The 25,650-nt window shown below is 38.3% G+C and overlaps 1 protein-coding gene across 6 annotated transcripts in view; it reads right to left on the reverse strand.

Annotated features, from left to right (window-relative positions):
- POC5 (POC5 centriolar protein) overlaps positions 1-25,650 on the reverse strand; it is a 72,221-nt gene that overhangs the window by 7,236 nt on the left and 39,335 nt on the right. For all 6 annotated transcript variants that reach the window (XM_054032830.1, XM_054032834.1, XM_054032831.1 and 3 more), the window contains 5 exons: positions 10,032-10,228; positions 8,907-9,083; positions 4,493-4,597; positions 2,787-2,966; positions 1,246-1,408 (listed from right to left, as the gene is read on the reverse strand). In XM_054032830.1, the coding sequence (XP_053888805.1) occupies positions 1,246-1,408; positions 2,787-2,966; positions 4,493-4,597; positions 8,907-9,083; positions 10,032-10,228 (822 nt within the window). The remainder of the gene's footprint in view (positions 1-1,245; positions 1,409-2,786; positions 2,967-4,492; positions 4,598-8,906; positions 9,084-10,031; positions 10,229-25,650) is intronic.

Genomic DNA, 25,650 nt, shown 5'->3' on the forward strand with positions numbered 1-25,650 from the left:
CTAGCTTCACATATTTAGGTTTTTTGTTTTTTAATTAAATCCACTACTCTGTTGCTAACTAATTAATACACACAGTTTGAGCATGAATAGCCCCAACATTTTCTTGGTTCTGTTGCCGCAGAAGCAGCAGTCCACGTTGGGATCCCAAGTTAAACCCTATTACAAGAATTCTGTTTACAACTGTGAAGGTAATGAAGACAGTCAGTGGTGGAAAGGCGATACTCCAATAGGTAAAAAAATGGCTTGCTGAATAGAAGGAGAAGAGAAATGTTATAGTCAAGTAAGTGTTCAAGAGATTGTTCCAAAACCGTAGAAAGGGACTAAGATAAAAGTTGAAGTTCCTAGCACGGCCCTTAAACTTTTATTCTCAGTTCCGCAACTGCAAAAAAACAACTTTGTTAAAATATAACCCAGCTAAGAAGATTTTAAAAAGACTTAAATGTCTGCGGTTCCAATTAGTACTCATTCGGAGTAATCAGTTACTTAGATTTTTTTTTTCTTTATTTTTAAAGCACAGTTTAACAGAAGTATAGACTATTTTTGTACCAATACAGAGCATTCATGTTGACCACCCACTACACGGTAATCTCTAATTAGTTCCCTGAGATTCTGAAAACCTAGTATAGTGGGTATTACTATGCACTACATACACCTAAGATCAGGTGGTATATGAGGCAGAAATCATATTCTACCACCCTGCTCTTTGCTTTTTTCTTCTTTTCCTAATTTATTGCATCACATCTCCATTTAGACTACTGTATAAACTGTTTGGTGCATGGACTAGGTCTTTGCTAATTTCTACGATGGTACCTAGCACACTTTTGGATGCTCAAAAATAAAAAATAATTATTAGCTTCTATAAGTGACACTACGTGTCTAAGACTTTAGCACCCTGAAGCACAAATGAGTAAGATTCGAAGGGGGGGAGGGGAAAGAGCTGGCTGGAGAGCATATATCCCCCACATGATCACTACAGACTTGTTGTGTTTTCAAAGCCTGCAATATTTTGCTGAAGAATCAGCCAGCCACAGGGGTATTTGTTACTTACACTTCTCCAGTAGACAGCTCATTTACATATTCAGTGCATTTTTTAAGCATGTAACAAAGCTGATCCCATGACAAGTTTGGTGTTGTCATACTCCTATTTAAATCCCCAAATTAAAAATAAAGAGTAAACTAATCCGAATGGCACTGCGAGCAAGGCCATGCAGGGATATTTTTTTTTACTTTACTATTAATACTAACCATGGTCTGTCCTACTTTCTTTGCCCTGAAACATGGTCATTGCTTCTAGATTCAGTGCACACACACCACGCATAAAGGCTTTTTTCATGGTGCCTTCATACTGTTCCCTTTCACTATGCAGTCTCAGGATATCAGCTTTTGCCTCTTCCAGAGCAACATTTAACTACAGTAAAGAGATAAAAAACAAAGAATTATTTTGATACACCTGTGAATAAACAAAACCACTATATTATTCATTCAGCTTTAAAAAAGCCACTTTACTAATTTCTCAGTGTAATATTTTCCCTCCATGTCTTCTTTGTTTTAGAAATAAGATTAAATATAGATCTTTCAAACACAATTCTTTGGATACCTCAGACTAGAGTGCGTACATGGCAAAGATGGAAACCACAGGCGCTACCATACCCAAACAGACTAACAGTCTGTGCAGTCCAGTATTCTGTCCCAACCAGGATTAAAACCAGGAACTTCCAGGTCAAATCCTTGTAATCATTTAACTGTGCTATACAATATTGTGGTGTGGTAGGGGGAAAACACAGCAAACATTTCTTCCTGACCCTACCTAGAGATCAGTCTAACTGTATCTTATAATTTTATCTTTGCTCCTGTAATGTAACTCCACCTGTTATTCTTGTTAGCATGAAAGGCCATACTTCCATGAACTTCCTTAACTGCATCCACAAATACATCTATCATTTTTACAAATGGTTGTAACTTAATCTATCCTTAACCAACAAACACGAGGTCTGTGTTGGTTAAGGACAGATTAAGTTATACATTCACAAAGCAAGGGATTCTGATATTTTCCCTTAAATTACATTTTCAAAATTAACTGTGTTTTCGGGCAGGATTTTCAAAAGCATTTAAGTGTCTTAGGAGCACAAGTCCTCTGACTGTGCTTTTAATTCCTTTAAATTGTAACAAACTTGAAAAGTAATATCACAGTGGTCTGATGTGTGATGGCTACCTTAGCTTAAATTTTCACACGTCTTCATTAGGATGAAGTTGAGAGTTGTAGGGAAAATATCAACTTTTAACAGAAAAGCAGTTATTATACAAAGATTTCCGTTTATACAATATGATAGACTTGCTCATTCACAATCATAATCTTGCATTTCTATAGGACCTTCCATGAGAGGCTCCGAAAGACTTTACAAACATTAATGAATTAAGATTTACAAGTAGCACTGTTAAGTAGTTATGTGTCATCCCCTTTTTGCAGGCAGACAAAAGGAGCCAACAGATAAGTTAAATGACTCATCTAATTTCAAACATAGGTTCTTATTTTCCTCTCTGGCATAAAAGTGTTGAGTAACTTCACTTATATTGGTATACAACTAGCTTAAGTGACAGGTGACTCAGGCCTAGAAAGTTGGAATCTATAGCAGAGCTACCTACATAACCCAGATCTCCTGATTCCCAATCCTGCAATTGGGAAAGGTTTCCTGGCACTCTGAAGAAAAGCAATGCATTTATTTAAAAGTTTTTGTTTAGTAAGAGGCACTTAAAAAAAAAAAAAAAAAAAAAAAAAAAAACCTTACCTCTGCAATTTTAGCTTCATAATCCTTGGAAAGCTGAACACAGACTTCCTCAGCCCTTAACTGACAGGCTTTTGCTACTTTCTCTTTCCATCTTGCTTCACTAAGAGACCGCCAAGCTGCCCAAACCCTCTTCATCAAAGCTATCTGGAACTGTCTGTCCGCCAGTCTATTTGCATATGCCTTAAATAGTAAAATATTACCAAATTATGTGTTTCCTATTTCTTTAATGAGCACTATGATCATTAAAGAGAATACAGTCAATTGTTTTGTAACATTAAATGGATAACAACATAACACATATAAATAATAAATAAATATAATGGAGATATCCCATCTCCTAGAACTGGAAGGGACCTTGAAAGGTCATCGAGTCCAGCCCCCTGCCTTCACTAGCAGGACCAAGTACTGATTTTGCCCCAGATCCCCAAGTGGCCCCCTCAAGGATTGAACTCACAACCCTGGGTTTAGCAGGCCAATGCTCAAACCACTGAGCTATCCCTCCCCCCAATATGAAATATTGTAGTTTATACTTTCTGTTTAAATATACTTTAGCTGACACACCACCACACATACTGCTGCCACTTTAGAAGTTCAAGGTACTTGTATGGAGTTATTGCAGGAACCGCATAGCATCTGCAGTCACAATGGTAGCTGGAGAGTCACATATACCAGATATCATTTTTAAAATCGAGTTTTTATTTATTTTATTTTATATAAATAAAATTCATAACACACAGCACCCTTTGAATGCTTAAAAGATTTGTACCTTTTTTTAAAAAAAATCAAGTTATATTTTCGAGTATCCGACACTCAAAATATTTTCTAAAATGGTAACAGTAGATCCACTTATCCAGTTCATCAGTGAGATTAAAACAAAAGGAACAAGCTGAAGAAGGGCTGAGTAGCCAAAAGATGTCCACACCAGCCTCACAGCTACCAGCAAACTCTAGGTGGGAAGGGAGGAGAGAGAAAATGCTCCTCCCTTCCAGCAGCCAGAGGGGTTTTGTGTGATGAGGAGCTTCAGACTTCTCAGACACCATCCAAAACCTTAATGAAAAATGGAGCCCAGAAAGTCCTTACTGACAGCTTGGGGTAAGAGGGGTTTGGGAATTGACCCTGGACAGTGGGGCACTTCATCTTTCACATCAGTAATTGGTTAGTAGGTTTAGTTAGCTGACTATCAGAACTTCCAAGATCTGTGTGAGTGTGGCTGACAGATGTTTTAGGGCTGAGGAAGGAGTGTGGAGACACAAAATATAGGGGAAGGGAGGACAACACCACAGACCTTAATTGCAAAACCAGCACCAAGATCAAATGGCGATAAGTAATGTATTTTTCACATTTCACATAAAAGCAATGGCTTCTGTGACAGGATTTTAGAATGAACACTTTTATTCATTCTGCTGGAGACATTGGGAAGATATCATCCTTACTAATACAGGTGGTAATTGACACTGATCAGCTATCAGCATATCCTTCTAATTAGTGATAAAAAAGAGCATAATTTTAATTCAATTGCCCTACCATAATTATTTCTGTAATGTTCTCTTTTGAATAGATGCTCTTGAACTTATTCAATATTTTGTCACATACATCAAAATAGAAAAGTTGTCATTTCTTTTGATTGTAACAAGAGCTGCAGTAACTCTAACCCTTTTCAGTTCAGAGGCTTATCTACTATCACATCTTCTGTTTTCCACACATACCTCTTGTCTGGCCTCCACGTGCTGAATCCGCCACCGTGTAAATTTTTTCATTAGCTCTATCCTCTCCTTTTGCTTGTCTATCGCATGGGACAAGTTAGTGATTACCTGCCAAAATATTTATTAAACAGAAGGTTTAGACAGATATCTTTGGGGAATGAATGGAAGTTTGCTACCGGGATGGGTTATTTATCATTTTAATGAAATACTTCTAACAAGCTTTTTACTGTGTCTTTTCCTTAAAAGAAGAACAATAAATTTAAAGTTCAAATCAGGACTAAAATTAACTCGACTTCATCATTCAATGACATTGCTACACTCAAGGAAGGTTTTACACTGTGTAACTTATCACTGTGTAACTTTCTACTACTTCTGCAAACTTATGTCATGAATGCTACACTGTGGCATCACTGAATGAAGAGGAAGCAAAGACTTAGAAGAATATACAAACTTTTAATTACTCACAAAAACAACACAACCCAGCAAAGCAGAAACAATGATTTGTATTATTGAAAGTTTGGCACAGGGATAATATACTTGCCTACCTCACAGAAGAATTATGGAAATTAGTATTAGAAAAGATATACTAAAGGTGTAAATATATGTAGTAACTCAGTGGTTCCCAAAATTTGTACTTAGGTACACACCAACTACATTTTATCTTCTTTTGTTTTGCAATCCACTCAGGGTCCAAATTCAGGGCCAAACCTCATTAGTGCTGCGACCATATGCACCAGGTCGTAACGCTCAGAGTGGGGAGCCCGGCCAAGTCCCACAGGACGGGAGCTGCCACTGCGGGGTGAGAGTGCAAGGCGGGATTGCTTTCCATGGCCCCAGGCCTCCGCACCAGACCGCATGACCCATCTTGGAACGGGTTAATAATTGGGCTGATAAATTTACCTTAATTGTGAGCTTAATTATAAGAAGATCTGAAAGTTCATAAGATGTTACAATAGCCTACAACAACAAATGTTTATTGAAAGCACCCTGACCTACTTTCTATCATGAATATTATAAACAGGTGCAATAGAACTAGACAAAAAAAAACCAAGTTAGTCCAAATAAAAAGGCCAAGTTGATATGATTCATGGACTATGCTGAAATCATGCTTGGTTAAAAACAAAAGATGTGGAACTGGAAAGTAATGAACCAAAATTGGGGTGTCAAATATTAGGCCTAAATGGTGGACAAAATAATGAGGGAATGGGCTATTCCATCCCTCGCTCCCTTTTTGGATCCTTAAAGGAAAGAGTTGGAGGAAAAATGGAATAACAGATAGATAGAGGCTACTTAAGCAAGCTTCACCATCATGGCTGCTACCCCGCACCATCTCCTCAGACCATGGGTCTTCATCATCCTAGTCTTGAGGGATGTCCTAACCAGAACAAGTCAGAGAGAGAGAGAGAGAGAGAGAGATCCAAATGACATCGCTACCTCTACCAGCTCCATCTTAATCCCAACCACCACTTGAGATGAAAGGCGATCAGACTTTAACAGCAACAGCTCCAGCCCATCTCAACTAACTTCTTCTCTTTTCCCCAAAAGAACCATTGTTACCATCTTTGATACCATTTAAGAGACAGTCAAACAAAGGGGATTTTCCTTCTAAAACTCTCTCCAGCTAAAGGGAAAGGGAACAACAACAACTGTTAATTGAAAGCCTCACTTAATACTTCACATTTCAAAAGCTTTAATTGTTTTTCCTTCTTTTCTGTATCTATAATAAAGATTAAAAGGTACTGAGCAGGTAGAGGTCTCTATATACCAAAACCCACACCTTGTTAACACTATTTAATGCTGGACAGTAACTTATGTTAACACCTTTGGCCCATTTATTTCATCTAAATAATACAGCAGTACCCACCACTTGGGAAACACTGTGCTATTAATAATTTGCTACATAAGTACCACTTTGGAGGAGAGGATTAGAATTCAAAATGACCTTAATAAGTTGGAAACTTGTTGGTTTCCAACAAGATGATATTCAGTAAAGACATACTAAGTACTACACTTAGGAAGGAAAAATAAAATGCACAATTACAAAATGGGGGATAACTGGTTAGACAGAAAAAGATTTGAGGTGTTAGTGGATCATAAATTAAATGAACCAAAAATGTGATGCAGTTGCGAAAAAAGAAAATATTCTGGAGTTTATTAACAGGAGCATCAAATGTAAGACATGGGAGGTGGTTGTTCCACTCCACCTGACAATGGTAAGGCCTCACCTGGAGTATTGTGTCCAATTTTGGGTGCCATACTAAGAAAGATTTTCCATATCTTTCTATCTGTAAGGCTAGTCAAGTACTGGGAAAGGTTTTCAAGGGAGGCTGAGGAATTCCCATCACTGGAGGATTTTAAGAATACACAAACCCTGTCAGGGATGGTCTGGACTTGATGACCTCTCAAGGTTCCTTCCGGTCCTACATTTCTGATTCATTCCATTAATGTACATTTATCATAGAAGTAATGGACCAGAATTGCTCTGTAATCAAAGCAGTCACCTAGAGACAAGTGCAGTATTCCTATACCTCCATGCAGAATTTAACTCATGCTGTAGTGGTTGTAGTTTGGAGAAAATAATATTTAAGAAAATTATACTGTTTGAGGCAAGTTAAGTTTAGCTCAAAAATACTAAAGGCAGCAATAGTAAAAGCCTATTTGAAATATCTTAAGTAAGGCTGATCCTTCTCTAGTTTTTAAACATTAGCAATTCATAATGTTGTATTTTGTGAAATCTACTTTGGTTAAACTGCTTTGTTCTGCCTGGGTGTCATGGCTATTTATAACTTTTTGCCATTTCAGTGTAAATGCTGAACTGATATAACATTACAAGGCAATCTTCATGAAGTGTTTACAAGTCAATTAGAAAACAAAATCATTTTTGCATATGTTTTATTTAGTAGTTTACAGGCTATTTGATTTTCATGTTGGCAATATTTTTGTCTGTTATTGTGATTACAGTGGCACATATAGCCACAACCAACTTCTTAAAACTGTACAAGTTTAAGGTAGCTGATGTAAATGAAAAACATTAAATACTTCTTGCTAAGATAGAAAGTCAGTGATAGTTCTTTGTAGATCAAAAACCTAAATTATGAATAATTTTTATTTATGAAATTGGTAGGTGATTACTACTTGAAATCTAAGACTTGGTCAATCTTGTTAGGAGAAAGGTTAAAGCAGTGAACAATTTAGGTCAATCTCTAAAAAGGCCTATTGACCACTATTTTAGAATTCAATCCACCAATCATGCACTGAAGTGAGGAAGCAGAACACTCATCTACAGCTAAATCAAAATATGCCAGTGTCATTACACAATTAGCTCCATAAAGGATAGTGATAGACGTGATTTGGTGAGGAAGAGTTTTGTCTTGTAGGGGGTAGAGGTGTTAATATTGTAAATTCATCACCAGCAATTATAATACATTCATATTAGTGCTATACAAGTATAATTTTTGCCCTTAATTACTCCATCTGGAACTAAATATATCAAAATGGAATACATTGGAAGGATTGTGGGCCTGACTGCAAGTGAAATTCCATTGGCAAATACGGGATTTGTATGGAGTTGCAGCAATTGAGTGTACATGGTCTGCGTAACTGGACTCTGTGCATGTCCAGTGAATAGGTGGAGTGTACTTTTACTCTTTCTATGTAATGTCTTTCAATGGGTGTTTGTGAATATAGCTTGAACAGTATTTTCAAAATAAACTGTTAAAATTCAAAATTCAGCTGAAGAGTTCTCAAGTGAAGGTTTTAAACGCTATTATGTAGAAGAGGGGATTAAAGTGGCTTATGATTGCAAGGTTCCCACAATTCCTACTCTTTTATACCTATTTGTGTAATACTAGTTGAATTCAAGACAATTGCTCTAGGTGCTGCAAGGAAAATATTACTCTATGAGCACAGAACCATAGTGCTCATTTTACATCAGATTATGCTAAAATAAAGAGTTCTCCCTAAATATGTAAGAGATTTCTTCCCATTTGAAAGATTATGTGGAAACCCATCCAATCTACACAACAAATTTAATTAAAGCCTTTAAACCAATTTTGTTTTAAGGGATGAGGTAGCTGGAAGTGATCTGTAATTACTAATCCAAAACAGTGTGAATTTCATGAAAGAGAAACCATAAATTAGGGACAAAACAGTAAAATTTCCCTATTAGTATATTAGAGAATGCACAGTAATTATGTGGTTTACTGATAATGTAGTTTGATTCTACAATTGCTGAAGTTCATCCTGAGTGGCTTGAAATACTCTGATGCTTCTTTTCTGACTAAGCAAGTATGTTAGTTTAGAGTGTATACATTACATTACCTGTTGCGAAAGTACAATTAAGAGAGAAAAAGATTCAATCTCAATCTCAGAGAATTCTAAAAATAGAAGACAGAACAGAATAAGAAAAAACTGTTACCTCATCCTTTCTGCCAATGGAGATTTCATAAGTATGTAGCAGCTCTCTCAGGTTCTCCATCTGATTGTTCAGCTGTCTCACATGTGCAGCATATTTCTCTTTCTCTTGTCTCATTTCCAGCTTGTGATGTTCAATAAAAGTCATTTTCCATTTTCTGAGTTCAGTCAGAACATTTGTCTGAAAAGGGTAGCACTAATGAAACTAGGAAAATTATCGTCTCCAAGTCTTTTAATCCTAGAATGTATGGCAGCTAATCAGACATCAAAATTTACACTGAACCTTGCATGTACAACTTTGTCCAGTTACCAGACACACTGAGACATCTAATTATGATAACTTAAATACATTTCATTATTAGACTGCTAATAAAAGCATGTAAGAGAGGAGGAGGAGAATCAAACCATGATCAATCTACTAAGAATATTTCATTTTGGTGCCACAACCAGTGAGACTTGGAAAAGTACCTGTACCATTTTAATCTAACCAGTGGAGCCAACAAGGGAGAGGAGAGGAGCAAAGCCTGGGGGTTGGGTAACTGAGCACCACTAAGAGGAAGCCACTGCTACAGGGCATCCAGCTCCACTCGGAGCCAAACTCAAAGGAGTCCAGCAGAGCCCACTGATGTTACAAATTCCACTGAAAAGGAGCCGCTCCTGAGAAATCCAACAGAACATGAATGTGTAGATGTTCAAAATATGACCCATTCTACTGTGACTGGAGTCTCATTCTGGTGTCAAGTGGGAGGAGCTTGCTTGCAGCAACTATTGCTCCACCAATTTCCATCTGATCTGTTTTTAATAGGCAGTTTTGATCCTGCTTCTGCAAATTCACAGAGCTTGAAATTTAAGGAGCTTTCTGGGACCATAGATACAGGCACACTTATAGCCGCCACTGCATGAACAGAACTGATTCTTGGAGTATTTAGTGTTCACTAGTCAAAGGCAAGCAGATTATTAGTCCATCTCTGTGCCAGTCCAATAGGTTTTCAACTGTTTAACTATCAAGCAACATAAGTTATATCAATTTCCCAATGTAGTTAGATTGGTAGAAGCACAGGAGAAAATACAATGTCACAATAGTCATCTGCTCAATATAAGGATATTACATTTAGCACAAATTTAATACCTTAAGACTTCCACTCCAGAGATCAAGTATGCTTTCTATCTGGGTCACTTTTTCATCTGAAACACTTAACTCAGTCACTACAGTCTCATCAATCTCTCTTGGACCAGATGAGGACCCTTGTGAAGATGTCTCTCCCGAACGAACAGGGCAAAGTCCTTCCATGTCTGCCTGAGAAGGTCCCTTTACTGATGTAAAAACTAAAAATAAAACAAAAAGGTTAAAAGTTGATTCTTTGAAGGGTTTAGCTGTTGTATATTCAGGAGGCAAGTCAGAAGTTGGGTATACAAAAGGCTGTGTCACCAGAAGTCTTCCTTCTCTGTGCACGTAAACCCAAAAGTATGCCTCTAAGTATGCCTCTAAGGGTATTTCCACACTGCATCTGGGACCATGCTTCCCAGCACAGGCAGACAGACATACTAACCCTGCTCAGACCAGCGCCGAAAATAGCAGCGTAGCAGGGGGCAGCAAAAATGGTAGCTTTGGTCAAGCCCCCCCGGAGTACACACACTTGCTCGGACATCCTAGGTACGTGCTCAGACACCAAGCTAACCCCTTGCTACACTGCTACTTTTAGCATGCTAGGTCCACTCGAGCCGGGAAGCACACTCCCAGCTGCAGTGTAGACATATCCTAAGGGATGAACATCTGTAAAACAGCAGTTGGCTGATAAGTTTTACTCTCAGAAAGAATGAACTATGCTTCCCATGTCAAAGTATTGTTCCCTTTAAAACCAGAAACTTTCAAGGTCATTTGTGCCAAAACATAGCACTATTTATGGACCAAGTGAATTTAGTGTATAGCTAGGTCCATGTTGAGAAACTAGCTTTACAAGGAAGCAGAAAGCGTCCCTCTACTTGAAAGACTTCTTTCAGGAAATCATGTCAAGTGGAGTCCATTTAAACGTTACCCTCTCACCATTTTCTGAATTGTTTCCCCAGGTTTCATAATACAGCAGAACCCCATTTATGTGATCTAATTGGAACCGGGGCCAGATGGGATAATATATACAATCGGGATAAACCAGAGAATGGGAAAGCACAATGCTGCAGCGCCATAGGAGACACTCCCCCCCTCCCCCTTCTGGACCTATGTGCACTGGTTTTCTGTGTAGAGCTGGATAATGAGGGTCAGATAAATGGGGTTCTACTGTATCTACATTAGACCGTAAGCTCCTCAGGGTGAGGAGCATGTCTTGTATGTTTGCAATGTACAGTGTACCTTTATTTATACATTTAGGTATGTATATGTCCCTCCTCACCCCGGTATCACCATAAACAGCACTCCATAAATAAATGAAATATTACACTGGATTCTCTGTGCCTCAATTCCCCAGCTGTAAATGGAAGAAATAATGCTATCTTTCCAACACCCTTTGACTTGATCGCCTATTATGATTTTTAACTCTTTGGGGCAGGCAGTATCTTACTATGTGTTTGTACCGTGCCTTAACACAATAGGTCCTAACTGAGAGTTGGGGCTACTAGGTGCCACTGCAATACAGATAAATACATGCCAAGAAACTATTGGAGACAGACTGAAGATGAAGTAGGACTGGACTTTACTTAATTCAGGAAAGGCAAATATGCTTATACACAAAGAACAACTAAAATATGCAACAAAGTCCCCCAAGTTGACAATATGAAGATGAACAATATTTTTTAAGAGCAATTGGAAAGCATCTCAATTGGAAAATTTCTGCTGTTAGTGTTATATTTAGAACTGTGATGGGGGAGATCCCCACACTAGCCCTGCAAGAATAGAATAGGGCCAGGTGGGCCCAATCAGCTAATTGACTGCAAAGAGGGGAGCTTTAGACTGGAGGCAGTTAATTAGAGAGATGCTCACCTGTGCAGGAACAGGGAAGGCCTATAAAGACAGGTAGCAGGCTACAGACGGGGCTGCTAAGGAAATCAGGCAACAGTCACTCCCTGGGGAGGGGAGAAGGGAAGAGATGGGGAACCAGAGTGTAGGAATCAGTCCAGGGAAGGAGCAGTGAGGGCAGAAAGAGGAAGCCCAGAACCACTGAGCTGGGGGTCCCTGGATTGGAACCCGGAGAAGAGGGCAGGCCTGGGTTTCCCTACTGGACACTGCATAGCATAGACCTGAGGCAGTGAATGGGAAAACTGCCTAGAACTGCTGATGGACTATACCCTGGAAGGGGGAATGCTGAGGTACCTAGCTGGAGGGTTAAGTCACAAAGGAGACACTGAGGATCCTGGAACAAAAGAGGAGCTGCAGACCAGAGGGTGTCTACCTCAAGTGCTAATCCCCAGAGTGACCAAGGAGAGGCATCAGTGTAGCAACGGTAGAGCACCGACAAGAACAAATTCTAAATTTTTAAAAAGGTATTAAAAAGCAGCCCTGGATAGAACATCTCTTTTCTTGTACCCAGGGAAAAGAGAAGTCTCACACATTTGTGTTTTATTTTAGTATTCAACCTTTCTGAGAATGTGTATGTGTGTGTAGAGAAAATTGCAAGATAATGTTGATTTTTGAAACTTAACATATAAAGGACGTTGTCATGTAATTTAAAAGTTGAGATGTTATAATTACAATCTGGCTGGGGAATATCATTTGGATTCAAAATATTTAGTGTACTGGAAGAGTTTTTGCTAACTCTGAAAGGACCTATAGAAAGTCAGCACAGACAAGTAAAAGTTAACGTACACTGAGCAGAAATATTTCATGGGGAAGAGAACACACAGTCACTATTATCAATGTAATGATCCATTTAAGATGCAACTGCAGTGGGGGCGGGGGGGAGCAAATAAGACAGCCAGGCTCTATTAAGGGAATAGAAAAAAGAATTACAGCAGAACCTCGGAGTTACGAACACCAGAGTTACAAACTAACCAGTCAACCACATACCTCATTTGGAACCAGAAGTATGCAATCAGGCAGCAACAGAGACAGAAAAAAACCCCAAAAAACAAGTACAGTACTGTTAAATGTAAGCTACTAAAAGGGAAGCAAGCATTTTAATTCTGCACAGTAATGTTTCAAAGCTGTATTAAGTCAATGTTCAGTTGTAAACTTTTGAAGAACAACCATAACATTTTGTTCAGAGTTATGAACATTTCAGAGTTACGAACATCTGCCATTCCCAAGGTGTTTGTAACTGAAGTTCTACTGTATATAATTAATATTAGCCTTGAATTCTGTGTTCATTTGAACAGCAAGAGCATCTGATAGACTGAGCATAAGAGCCAGAAAATGTGTGTTCCAGCCTACCCAAGGCTAGCAGTCTTTTGGGACTAGATTGTGATTCTACATTATGGCCGTTCAGGGAAATAAGTTGGGGCACTGAGAGTGAGTGGGGTCAGCAAAAATGCCTTCCCTGGACTGATATTTCCTTTCAAGCAGGCGGGCAGAGCGGACATTATCTCCCTCCCAACCTCCAAGCCAGAAGGGCCGCCAGGAAGGAATTGTGACTCAAGAGTCAATCACAATTCCTTCCCAGGTTCCTCTTGAGATGGCACTATATACCACCTTCAGCCTAAAAAAAATATCTAACTGTTAGTCTCTCTGAACCAAATTCCAATTTCACTTACACAAAAGTGCATGTCTAACTTGTTGTAGTCTACAGACTCACTCCCAATTTACATGTGTGTAAATGGAGGTCAGGATCTGGCTCAGTCACTGTATTGTCATGTGTTAAAATGGGGATAATATTACTTACCTACCTAATGGGGCTGGTTTTTGAGTATTATTTTCTCTATACAAGACTCTGAAAAACGTAACATGCTAAATATTAGTATTAGTGTTGGTTACCTACTCTCAGTTATGCAGACTCAAGTAGGTAAAATCTGGAAAAAAACTACGATAAAAAGAGGTATGACTGACTCCCACCCTCATACAAGGAGAGATTTAAAATATTTGAAACTTAAGATGCCAAAGTTTTGGCAGAAATTCAGCATATAAAACAAATGGGATAAAGAACAATCTCTGTCACTCTTGCTTAAACAGAAACAGCCAAAGAAGTCAGTATGCAACAAATGTAAAGTGTGTGTGTGTGGGGGGGGGCGGGGGGGGGGGGCAGTACCTTGATACTGAATTTATTGCCAGCAATGAGTTCAAACAAAGGTAAATAAATTTAGTAAAAATCAATAAAAGAAAAAACATTTAAACTCAGATTAGCATCTGAAATTAAGAATTAAAAAGCCTTTCACACTCCAAGGCATAAACTAAATCACCAAGTTGGCTTAGGGAGATGTACATATTCCATTATATGTTTTTGCATAGCTTGCCAGATGCCTTTTATTCTGTTTTCACATTACTCTGAAGCATTTCATATAGGTAATGGTCAGAGACAGGATATTAGGCTAGATGGACAACTGGTGTATTCCTACATTTTAGTAGTATTATAGGTTCTTAGCTTTGATTTTTATTTAATCGTCACTGCAAACAACCTGTCCCCATTTACCTTCCTTTTCACTATGCTGTCGTCCTCCTATTCCACCTTTCCCAAGACAATGATTACCCAATACTACTTTTGCACACACCTTTGCTTTTGCTATGCTATGCCATGCCATGCACATTAGAGATAGAAACTGTTACTTTCTATTCCTATCCTGCAATTTAACAGACCCCTATGAAATCAATCTTTTAATCATTACCAATAATTTACATTCCCTGTAATGCTTGAGATTTAATAGGGACAGCAAGTCATGAAAAATACACAAGTGGTTACCTATGCAGGAAACATATGGAAGAATATTATACTTGCAGTAGAAGAATGCCTATGGGAAGTTATTTGAGAATAATTCCACTACCTGCTCAATCCTAAAAAAACTATACTTTCTATCCTTGTAATCAAAACAGAGGTAATGAAATCAACTGTTTTCCCAGATGATGTTACTACAGCTCCTTTCTATGTTCCTCTAATACCTGACCTCTTCCTGTTTTAGATTCAAGTCAGTAAATAGCTTCTGATAGAGCGGCATAGAAGTCAAATTCAGATACAAAACTGGAAAGGCAAAAGTAACTGGAAGCATTTAAGATATTTTTTTATACGAATACATAGTATCCTCATCACTGTAAGGGGTAGAGTAAACAGATATGCCTTGATTAGTTAATGACTTAATTTCTCCTGGCCCTCAACGTTAGGAAATCTGTCCACCTCTGTTTATCCCAAAATAGGATCCACCTAGGAAGTAAAGGCATTAAAAACAAAACCAAAAAAAAAATGTTCATATCATGTAAGACACTTGGTCTACGGACCAAAGATCAGCCAAGGTTGAGAGTTCCATTCCTCAATAATAGAAACTAAAATGGCTAAATGAGTATTGTTGTTAACCAAGGCAAGAATCTCTCAACTTGCATATGGATAAAACCTCTTCTAGCTAGGTTGGGAAGAAGAAAACTCCAAGAAAACTATCCTTGCCCGGTAGTTTTTTGCTTTTCTATGTGAAGTGGCCCATTGCACACTGAGTAGATTGAGAGATGGGTGTGGAAGCTGCAAGTTAACCAAAACAACAAATCTCTTGCTGAGAGAGAAAAGGTCAAATAAGGCAAACCACAAGTTTTCACCCCAAATTTGTTTGCACTGTAAATCAAATATACCATGGAAATCTGTTTTGCCTTGTCAAAATGTTTCACCCCAAATTAGGAGCTCCACATTTGCTTGCCTTATGAGTCAGATCTACATCTCTCTACATGTGGATAACGTCTCTTGTTTTGTTGCAAACCCTAAACAACAGGAAGTGCTTACATACAATCAAAGAATGTATGAAGTACATCCATCAAATCTGAAAGATAAGGGATTTTGTTGGTTTTCATTGTAAATAATTAGGGCACTCTAGAAGTAATAGGAATTGTATGGCACAAGGAAGAAGGAATGTTGAAAGATATAAACCAGGATATAATTTTCAATTAAAAAGTGCTAAAAGGGAGGGAGGAATCCAATAATGTGGATTAATACTGAAGTACAATCCTTGAAATGAATCAGTCTCTGATAAGAAACTGATTGAAGAAATTTGATATACATCAATGCCATCTACTGGATACTGATGGAAACAACAGAGAAACAGCTGAAACCTGAGCACTCAATTGGCATGTGACCAATAGAAATCAAAGGGTGGGCACCTCCAGTGAGCTCTGAAATCAGGGTGTGTGTGTGTATATATAAAAAAGAAGGTCAGCAGGTGAGACTCCAGAGTTGACTGAATCCACAAGGAAGCTGTAGAATCCCCATTGCAACAGACACCTGGACCAGGTTAAGAGGAAAAGTGGTGAGATTTCATGTCAAAGATTCCTCTTCTGTTAAGATAAACTAAAGTCTACACTCTCTACTGGGATCTCAAGTAACCATTTTACTCCTTTAAGTCCAAGAAAATTGGCCTCAAGAGATCTGTACCATAATCTTCATGCAATTTCTTTTGATATTCTAAACTTGTCCCTGTTGCACCAATCCATTCAAAAAGCAGGGATCAAACACTCAAAAGTTCCTTAGAGACAAGTACCGTCTTCCTTCTTGGAGAAATACTGGAAAGGTGATACACGTCTTAGCTACTAAAGAACTGGTGTTCGTAAGTAAATGTAATAAGAAATCTTGGTAATTTATATTGTTTCTTGGTGTAACTGTTGAGCCTCAAGCCTAGTAACTGACAATTGCTTGCAAGACTATCAGTTTATTCAGTAGGTACCTAGAACATTGGCTGTGTCTACACTTAATTGGTGAACTGCTGGTTGTATATTAATGTGGTAGTGGGTGTTTGATTATTCTTAATGAATCAAGTGTCCTGATTTGAGAAATATTGTTGAAGTTGAAAGTTGATTTGAAGAGAACCCAGCATTGAAATTATTAAGTAATGCTCCCTGGGCTCAATAAAAAGGGGTTATTATATTGGATTCCATTCTACATTGATCACAACACTTATCCAACTGGCAAATCTAGTTTTGTTAGATTTCAGCTGTAAAATCTAACTGGCACGTTGGCAAATTCATAAAAATTGAACCCCTTTCAGGTTTACACAACCCTATCTTGGAAGCCGTTTGTGTTGAATGATAACTGCATTTATGTAGAAGCTTTTAGGCCAAAGGATTCAAATTCCAAGCATTTTGGATACACAGTGCTAAATACAAGAGCCCACCTAATCCACCACTGAAACACAACCACCTTTGGGTGAAACAGGGTAACTGTTTATCATCAGACATCAGGAAATGAGAAATACTATCATCCAGTAAAGGCACTGCATTTAGCCGTATGGAGTGGAAATCCATCAACTTCATGAAAAAACTCTTACAGATACAGACAGACATCATCTTCCTTTCCAAATGCAAGCAGATGGACATCATACCAAAAGGACTAAAAAGGAATATAGTTTCATAGTCTGGAATTTGGCCAGCGACAGGGTTAACTCTTGTGAAAAGATTATGTGATCTTTAATGACAGCCACAAGCAGAGGACTTTGATTTTCAGGAGTCAACTATATTTCTACCTCCTTTGTGTATAAGCATTATGGTAGTCTTTAGTTAACGGATTATTTCATTTATCAGATTATACAGATTTTCCAGACCTGTATTTACAGGTATGGTTTCATCCCATTTTTTCCATTCTCATACACATGCTACTGCATTGAGTAATCCAATGTAAATAATTTTAAAAATGGTTTTCTATGGTATGTTTTTTAATAATTTAGTCAAAGATGTGCTATACAGTTTCTTTCCAATACGCAGCAGTCATTCAGAGTAAAAGGTAATTAACTACAAAATTTACTTAAATATACTTTTAAATGTGCTTTCACTATTACTCTGTGTGGCTATACTTTGATCTGTAGTACAAGACTGTTTTACATGATCTATTTTTAATGTGAAATACTTTAATGGAGCATCTGGCATCAGAGACAACCCATGCCTGCAGATAGTGGGGGTGGGGGAGGGCGCAGAGTGAGGGCAGCTGGCTTCAGCAGTATTACTGCACATGCTCACTCTGTGTGAGCTCAGCACAAACAAAGCAGCAAATCCGAGGGGGGGGGGGGGGAAGACATGACCCTGCATGTGCCCTCTTTCTCCCCATGTGTCTCCTCTGGCTGGAATACAGAGTAATATGATGCACTGCTAAAATACATATGTACCTACGAATGTAGGGAAAAAAATTGCGTGGGGCAAGGGTCACTTGCTGGAGGATACTCTGCACCTTTAAATCTTTAAACCATTATTTGAAGACTTCAATAGCTCAGACATAGGTTAGGGGTTTGATAAAGGAGTGGGGGGTGAGATTCCGTGGCCTGCGTTGTGCAGGAGGTCCGACTAGATGATCATAATGGTCCCTTCTGACCTTAACGTTCCACATAGAGTCAGACTTTAACACTAACTTAAACACTCTGTTTTCTAATCACTTATCAATGCAATTTTATCTCTCTCTTAATGTATACTTATAATAGTATTAGTGGGGGGGGGTGTAGAGGAAAGGAATATTTTTTTGGTTTTTGTTTTGTATCAAACAACATATCAGGTACTATTTCCCTATTTTTGCTGGAGAATTCTATGGAAAACAGGAGAAGTAGAGAGATCACCACAAGATACTGAAGCCTGAGCAATTTTTAGTCAGCCTGATTAAAACTCTGTTAGTGTTTTTTTTTTATTTTTTTTTTTTTTATTTAATTCAAATATCCAACACAGGGGAGAAGCTCTCAATTATCAAAACACCTCCATTCCTTTAACTCAAGGTTGAAAGAGTTTCAAGAAACAGAGAAGATGAGACTTGATAAACATGGTATATCTAAATATAAAAGAGAAAACCTTTATAAATACACCTCTACCCAGATATAACACGACCCCTATAACACCAATTCAGATATAACGCGGTAAAGCGGTGCTGGAGGGGGGGGCTGCGCACTCTGGTGGATCAAAGCAAGTTCAGTATAACACAGTTTCCCCTATAATGCAGTAAGATTTTTTTTTTGGCTCCCGAGGACAGTGTTAGATCAAGGAAGAGGTGTACCACACATCTTTCAGGCTTCCTTGACACGTGGTAGAAAAACTTAGAGGGGGGAAAGAAAAAGAAGGGAAAAAAAAGGTGGCAGCATAAACATTTCCTTCTCTCCTTTGGTGACCATCATGAGACGCTGCAAGCATTTCCTGATGAAAGAATGCATTGATTTTGGGGCAGGGGGAAGAGTGGGAGAGAAAATACTTTAGGAGGAAGGTGTGTTGGGGGGGAGGAGGGGGAGATTTTGGTAGGTCCATCAAATTCTCTTATGATCTGTGAGTTCAGGCCCACTGGGATGCTGTTTACATTCTAAGCACATTAATCAACTTTTAAAAATAACATTCAGGAAGAGAATTTTTTTAAGTAAACTGCAAATGTGGAATATAATGGGTCAGTATTGTGGACTGATAGCCTAAAGAGAACTCATATCTCAACTGTTCGGAGAGGAGTCACCCCTGTACATCTCTGCTACAAGAAATGTCTTGTTCCGGTCTCAAGTTTTCAGATCCAATTAACTATACTGATCACACAGAACAGGAAACAATTCCAAAGCCTCTGAACTCTGGATTTAACAGCACAGCAAGTTTTATTCTGAGTAGCTTTCCTATTTGACTGGAAATTATTATTATTGTAAAAACTATTTTAAACAAAGGTTACTACAACTGAAGTTCTACATAAACAGTATATCACCTCTACAGAGCCACACACATCGACTTGAAATGCATGCTTCCAAAAGTCCTGGAACTATTTGGAAAAAATAGTAACCAATGGAGCCACCTGCACACTTACCCCTCAAACAAGGCTGTGTTCTGTACGATATGTAAGAGCTGCAATTCCAACTGCCCTCAAGTTCAAAATCTAGTGGGGGGGGGGAAAACCCTCCAAAAATGAGGGGAAGTTGGGTAAACAAGAATACCGAGAACTCCAGCCATTTAATATTATAGACAGCATAGGTGTACACTTCTCCCCCCCTTTGCAGGCAGTTAAAAAAAAAGTTATAGAACCCTGTCTTGAGAATTTTACTGTCATAACACAGCAATAGATAAAGACCAAATGGGAGCAGAGCAGTGCAAGAATTTTTGTTGAAGATCCCCCTTGCTAGCTCACCTTTAGTCTTTTGAAACGCCACTCGTGCTCAGAATGATAAGCTCTCTAGGGTAAACCAGGCATGGGCATTTTCAGAACTGGATTAAGATGATACTGGAGTAAAACCCTCTGACTGGGCTACACACCACTAGCATTCCTAGCACTGGTAGAGTTGCACTGGTGCTAAATCAACAGTGGGAGAACATCTGAAAATCCCTAATATATATAGACAAAGGCTACGAACAAGTAGGATAATTTCCAAAAGTGTTTGGCCCTATTCAAGGTATTGAAATATGTCTTAAGTCTCTTAACTTATAATAAAGAAAAACTGATCGAGAACTAAAAATTAATAGTAGCTTAGGTACAAGTGATCATAACTTGATCATATCTATAATATGCAACCAGAATAAAGCCCAGACCAGTAATATACCAGTATATATACACTTGTTGCTTTAATATAGCCAATTTCACAAAGCTGAAAACAATTATGAGCCAAATCCTCTGAAGAAGAATTTAAATCCGAAAAAAATGTGAGTAAGTGGGAATCACTTAACACTCTATTAGATGTGTGCCCCCCCTCCCCCCAAAGGGAGAAGGCTGTACTCATTTAAGAAAAAACAACCTGGTTCAGAGGGGAAGTGAAGGCAGCTGTAAAAATTTTTTTATATATATATATATATATATATATATAATATAAAAAAAACATGAAAGAAAGAGAAGTTGATAGTGATGAATATAAATCAGAAGTTAGTGCCTAGCAGATAAGGACAAAAGGAGTTTTTGAAATATATTCAGAACAAAAAGAACCCCAACAATGGTATTGGTCCATTACTATATGGAAATGGTAGAATTATAAAAAATAATAATGCAGAAAAGTCAGAAGGGTTTAATAAATATTTGTCCTATATTTTTTGGGGAAAAAAACAGATTAAATATTCTCACCATATGGTGATAATAATACTCTTCCCATTCCACTAGTATAAATCTGCAGGATGGTAAACAGATGCTAGTAGAGTTAGACATTTTAAAATCAGCCGGTCTGGATAACTTGCATTCAAGAGTTTTTAGAGAGCTGGCTGAGGAGCTCAGACTGTTAACTTGATTTTCAATAAGCCTTGGAGCACTGGGGAAGTTCCAGAAGACTGGAAGAAAGCTAATGTTGTGAATTTTTTTAAAAGGTTAACAGGATGACCCAGGTAATTATAGGCCTGTCAGTCTGACATCGATTCTGGACAAGATAATGGAGCAGCTGATACCAAACTCTATTAATACAGAACTAAAGTAGGATAATGTAATTAATGCAAACTGTCACAGGTTCATGGAAAACCGATCCTGTCAAACTAACTTGATTTTTTTGGGATGAGATGACCAGTTTAGCTGATAGAAGTAATAGTTTTCATATAATATACTTAGACTTCTGTAAGGCATTTGACTTGGTACTGCATGACATTTTGATTTAAAAAGACTAGAACAATATATAATGAACGTGTGGGCACCTTTAATGGATTAAAACTGGCTAAGTGATTTGTCTCAATGTAACTGTAAACGGGGAACCATCATTGAGCGGGTCTATTTCCAATGGGGTCCAGCGGAGATCTGTTCTTGGTCCTACCCTATTTAACATTTTTATCAAGCAAACTATGTTTTATAACATGGTGAAATGTAAACCTGTACATCTAGGAACAAAGAATGTAGGCCATACTTACAGGATGGAGGACTCTATTTTAGGAAGCAGTGACCCTGAAAAAGATTTGGGGTAATGGAGGATAAGCAGCTAAACATGAGTGCTCACTGTGATGCTGTGGCCAGAAGGGCTGATGCGATCCTTGGATGCATAAACAAGGGAATTTTGGGGAGGAATGAGGTTATTTTTACCTCTATATTTGGCACTAGTGTGACTGCTGCTGGAATATTGTTTCTAGTTCCGGTGTCAAAAATTCAAGAAGGATGTTGAAAAACTGGAGAGGATTCAGAAAAGATCCACGAGAATGATTAAAGGATTAGAAAACATGCCTTATAGTGATAAGCTAAATAGATTGAGCTCCTTGAGTCTAACAAAGAGATGGTTAAGGAGTGACTTGCTTAGCCTATAAGTACCTCCCTGGGGAACAAATATTTAATAATGAGTTCTTCAAGCTAGCTGAGAAATTTTATAACACAATCAATGGCTAGAAGTTGAACCTACACAAATTCAGACGGGAAATAAGGCATACATTTTTGATGGTGAGAGTAATTAACTTGGAACAATTTACCAAGGGTCGTGGTGGATTATCCATCACTGAATTTTTAAATCAAAATTGGATGTTTTTCTAAGAGTCGTTCTAGAAATTGTTTTAGGAAAGTTCTATGGCCTGTGTTTATATGGAGTCAGACTACATGATCCTAATGGTTCCTTCTGGCCTTGGAATCTATATAGTCTTGCTTCTCCACATAAACTGCATGGGAATAGAAAGATTGTCAGGTTAATAAATCAGAAGGCTTTCCAGGGGAAGGATGTAATGTCAGCTTATGCTTGTGGTTGTTTGTTTGTTTGTTTGTTTTAAAAAAGACCAATGAAAGGAGGATCAACAAGCACCAAAAATAAGTGAAATTTATCAGTTGAAATAACCACAAACAAAACTTTAGAGATGGTATAAGGAATAGTCCCCAGCAGACTCTAATAGTGGAAAGTTGAGTCTAGTAAGAGTTATGCTTAAGTCTGCTGACGTGGAGGAATTCCATACCCAAGCATAAAGATAAGTCACCCCCTTAAGGAATCATTTAAGCGTAGAAAGTACAGAAATTGAAGATCTTTTAATTGGATGGGGGTGATGGGTGAACTTCTACTTACCAAATGAGCCTAAATCATTGCAACAGATAAACTATACATCTTTAGAGGTATTAAATGATCCAGGATAAATTGAATGGAGCATAGCTGGGAGGCTACATTTTGCATATAGTTCACCTAGAAAAATGTTTCCATTTTAAGTTCAGAACAAATTACTATCAAATTATGAACTCAAAATGACACAAAAAAAGTTAGTTCACTACCAATGAGGACTGAAGAGAAGTAAAGGTGAATCTTTTTTCTCTAAAGAACCTAAAGTTTCTTTAGTTCCCTTTTCAATTTGTCAGTTTTAATTGAACCATGAAAGAAAACATTGTTTATCTGTAAATATTTAGTCTAAAGTCAGTTTTTCCTTTCTTACCTGACAATTTAGTAGCTCAGGTTCTATGTTTAGACAGCAAGAATATCCACTCAAACTAAAGCAGAGCTTCCAATTCAATTCTACACTGTTAAGCACTCAGATACAGAGTTGATGAGCACAGTATATATATTAAAAAAAAAAAAAATTTAGTCAGGTCATAAATCGTGACAAGAGAAACACAGAATCCTGAGCGCTGACCTTGAATGTAAGATTATTTTTACCTAATGAACATTTTTACAAGGATAACTTGCAGGGAGAAAACATCTCTCAGTTTCTTATTTGGTTATTAAGCTTGTCATTCACAAGGTTTTGGCTGTTTTATATTAGAAATACCAGTGTAACCAGTCTGTTTTGCCTGACTGAAAATAAATAGGTATTTGTGGTGTATATGGTAGCTTTAAAGATTCTCAGTATTCTTTTCAGACAGCCTGTTGATCTTCCTATAGTACACTCTGCAAGAAAGTAGGAGCAATCAAACAAACTGCTGTCTATGGGTCCTGATTCTGTTACCTTTACTTATACCAAGTATTATCATACTCCATAAACAATCCTGTTGAGAGCAAGGTACTGAACTTGAATAGGATGTCAGCATCGAGCACTACATTTGTTCAAATCTGAAGAGAATCATACGATGAACCAGAAAACTGTATTCATGGAGGCTGACTTCAATGTGGTTGGAATTGAAATCTCTAGTCAACAGCAGTATTTTTTGGACTGGGATTTGCTATGTAATATCGTTCCAAACTGGTACAAAATTGGGACTTTTCCCATTTACCTTCACAGGCTCAGCAACTTGTTCTAGAACTGTCCTAGAATTCTAGAATTTTACAATTGTGTTTGAATCCTATTGACCCACAACATCATGTTAATACCACCTAGCTCTTAGTGCTTTTTATCCATAGATATCAAAATGCTTTCCACTGGGAATGAGTCTCATTACCCCCATTTTACAGAAGGAGAAACTGAAAGATACATAATTGGTTAGTTTTGTAATTAATGTTTCCCCCACCATCCACATTCATTGTGCTGGGAGATTTGAAGCCCAGAGAAAAATTCTTTTGAATTCAAATAATTTGTACCAAAGCGGATTCTATTCCCAGATGTATCTGCTCTCACTTTAGAAGGAGTTGGGAGGACAATGTGGAACTCTATGACTATGAATTAGTCACAGAGGTCATGTATTCTGTGATTTTAAGAGATCTGTGACTTCTTTGGCACCGACTGTCGGCACTGGGCATGTTACTATTTATTACACAGCACTGACACACTTCCCATACAGGACACAGGCTATGTCTACGTTACTGCAGTAAGGCGACCTATGCTACGCAACTCCAGCTATATGAACAACGTAGCTGGAGTTGACATACCTTAGGTCGAATTACCAAGGGGGAGGGGGGTGTCAACTGAAGAGTGATCTGCTGTCAATTTGGCGGGTCTTCACTAGACCCGCTAAATCGACCGCTGGTGGATCGATCTCAGAGCGTCAATCCCAGCTGTAGTGTAGATGTAACCACAAACATTCTCATCACCTCTTCTCATCCCAGAGAGGTCACTTCATGCTCAGGCACGTAAGCTTCATAAGCACAGAACTACAGAGACTGCATTTGAACCTTTCCATGACAGCATTCATTGGTCTCCTTGTGTGTCTGCATTTCAGTATCACCTGCCACTCTTGTGCTCTTATCGGGGTAAAAACCTGCCTTCTACCCCTTCCCACAGAGGTTCTTATGTTCAGAGAATCCACTGTGGTTGTGCTGCACTGGGGAGTAGTTTTGGAGATGATGCACTAATGGCTCAGCTCAGAAGATGACTCAGCTCCTCTTATAAATGAACAAGCATTTCTTCAAGTGGCATCTGTGTGTTTGGAAGGGAGGGGGACAGTAGGAGCAAGGGTATTGCTGACCAGAGTGCATGAATGTAGGGGGTAGGGATAGCTCAGTGGTTTGAGCATTGGCCTGCTAAACCCAGGGTTGTGAGTTCAATCCTTAAGGGGGCCATTTATGGGCAAAAAATGGGGCAAAAAAATATAGTTGGGGATTGGTCCTACTTTGAGCAGGGGGTTGGACTAGATGACCTCCTGAGGTCCCTTCCAACCCTATGATTCTATGAATGTGGCTTTCACTACACAGATCAACTGGCCAAACCTCTGTGGAAGGGGAAGTACAAGGGACACAGCTGCTACTGCTGCCCTGAAAACATGGACTGGAACATCCAATGAACTGTTACATTGTTACTACTTGAAAATTTAAAAAAATTAAACAAAAAAGCCATTTTAAAAATTAAACTAGTTAAACATTGTGTACACCCAGCAGATTCCTATTGATAAAAAAGTGCATCTTAATAAATGCTCTCCATGTTGAAGCATCTTTTCACATTAGACAAGACACAAAATGCTTTGCTTTATCTTATGATG

The sequence above is a fragment of the Malaclemys terrapin genome, chromosome 6, assembly GCF_027887155.1.
Source record: "Malaclemys terrapin pileata isolate rMalTer1 chromosome 6, rMalTer1.hap1, whole genome shotgun sequence".
Classification (NCBI taxonomy): domain Eukaryota; kingdom Metazoa; phylum Chordata; order Testudines; family Emydidae; genus Malaclemys; species Malaclemys terrapin.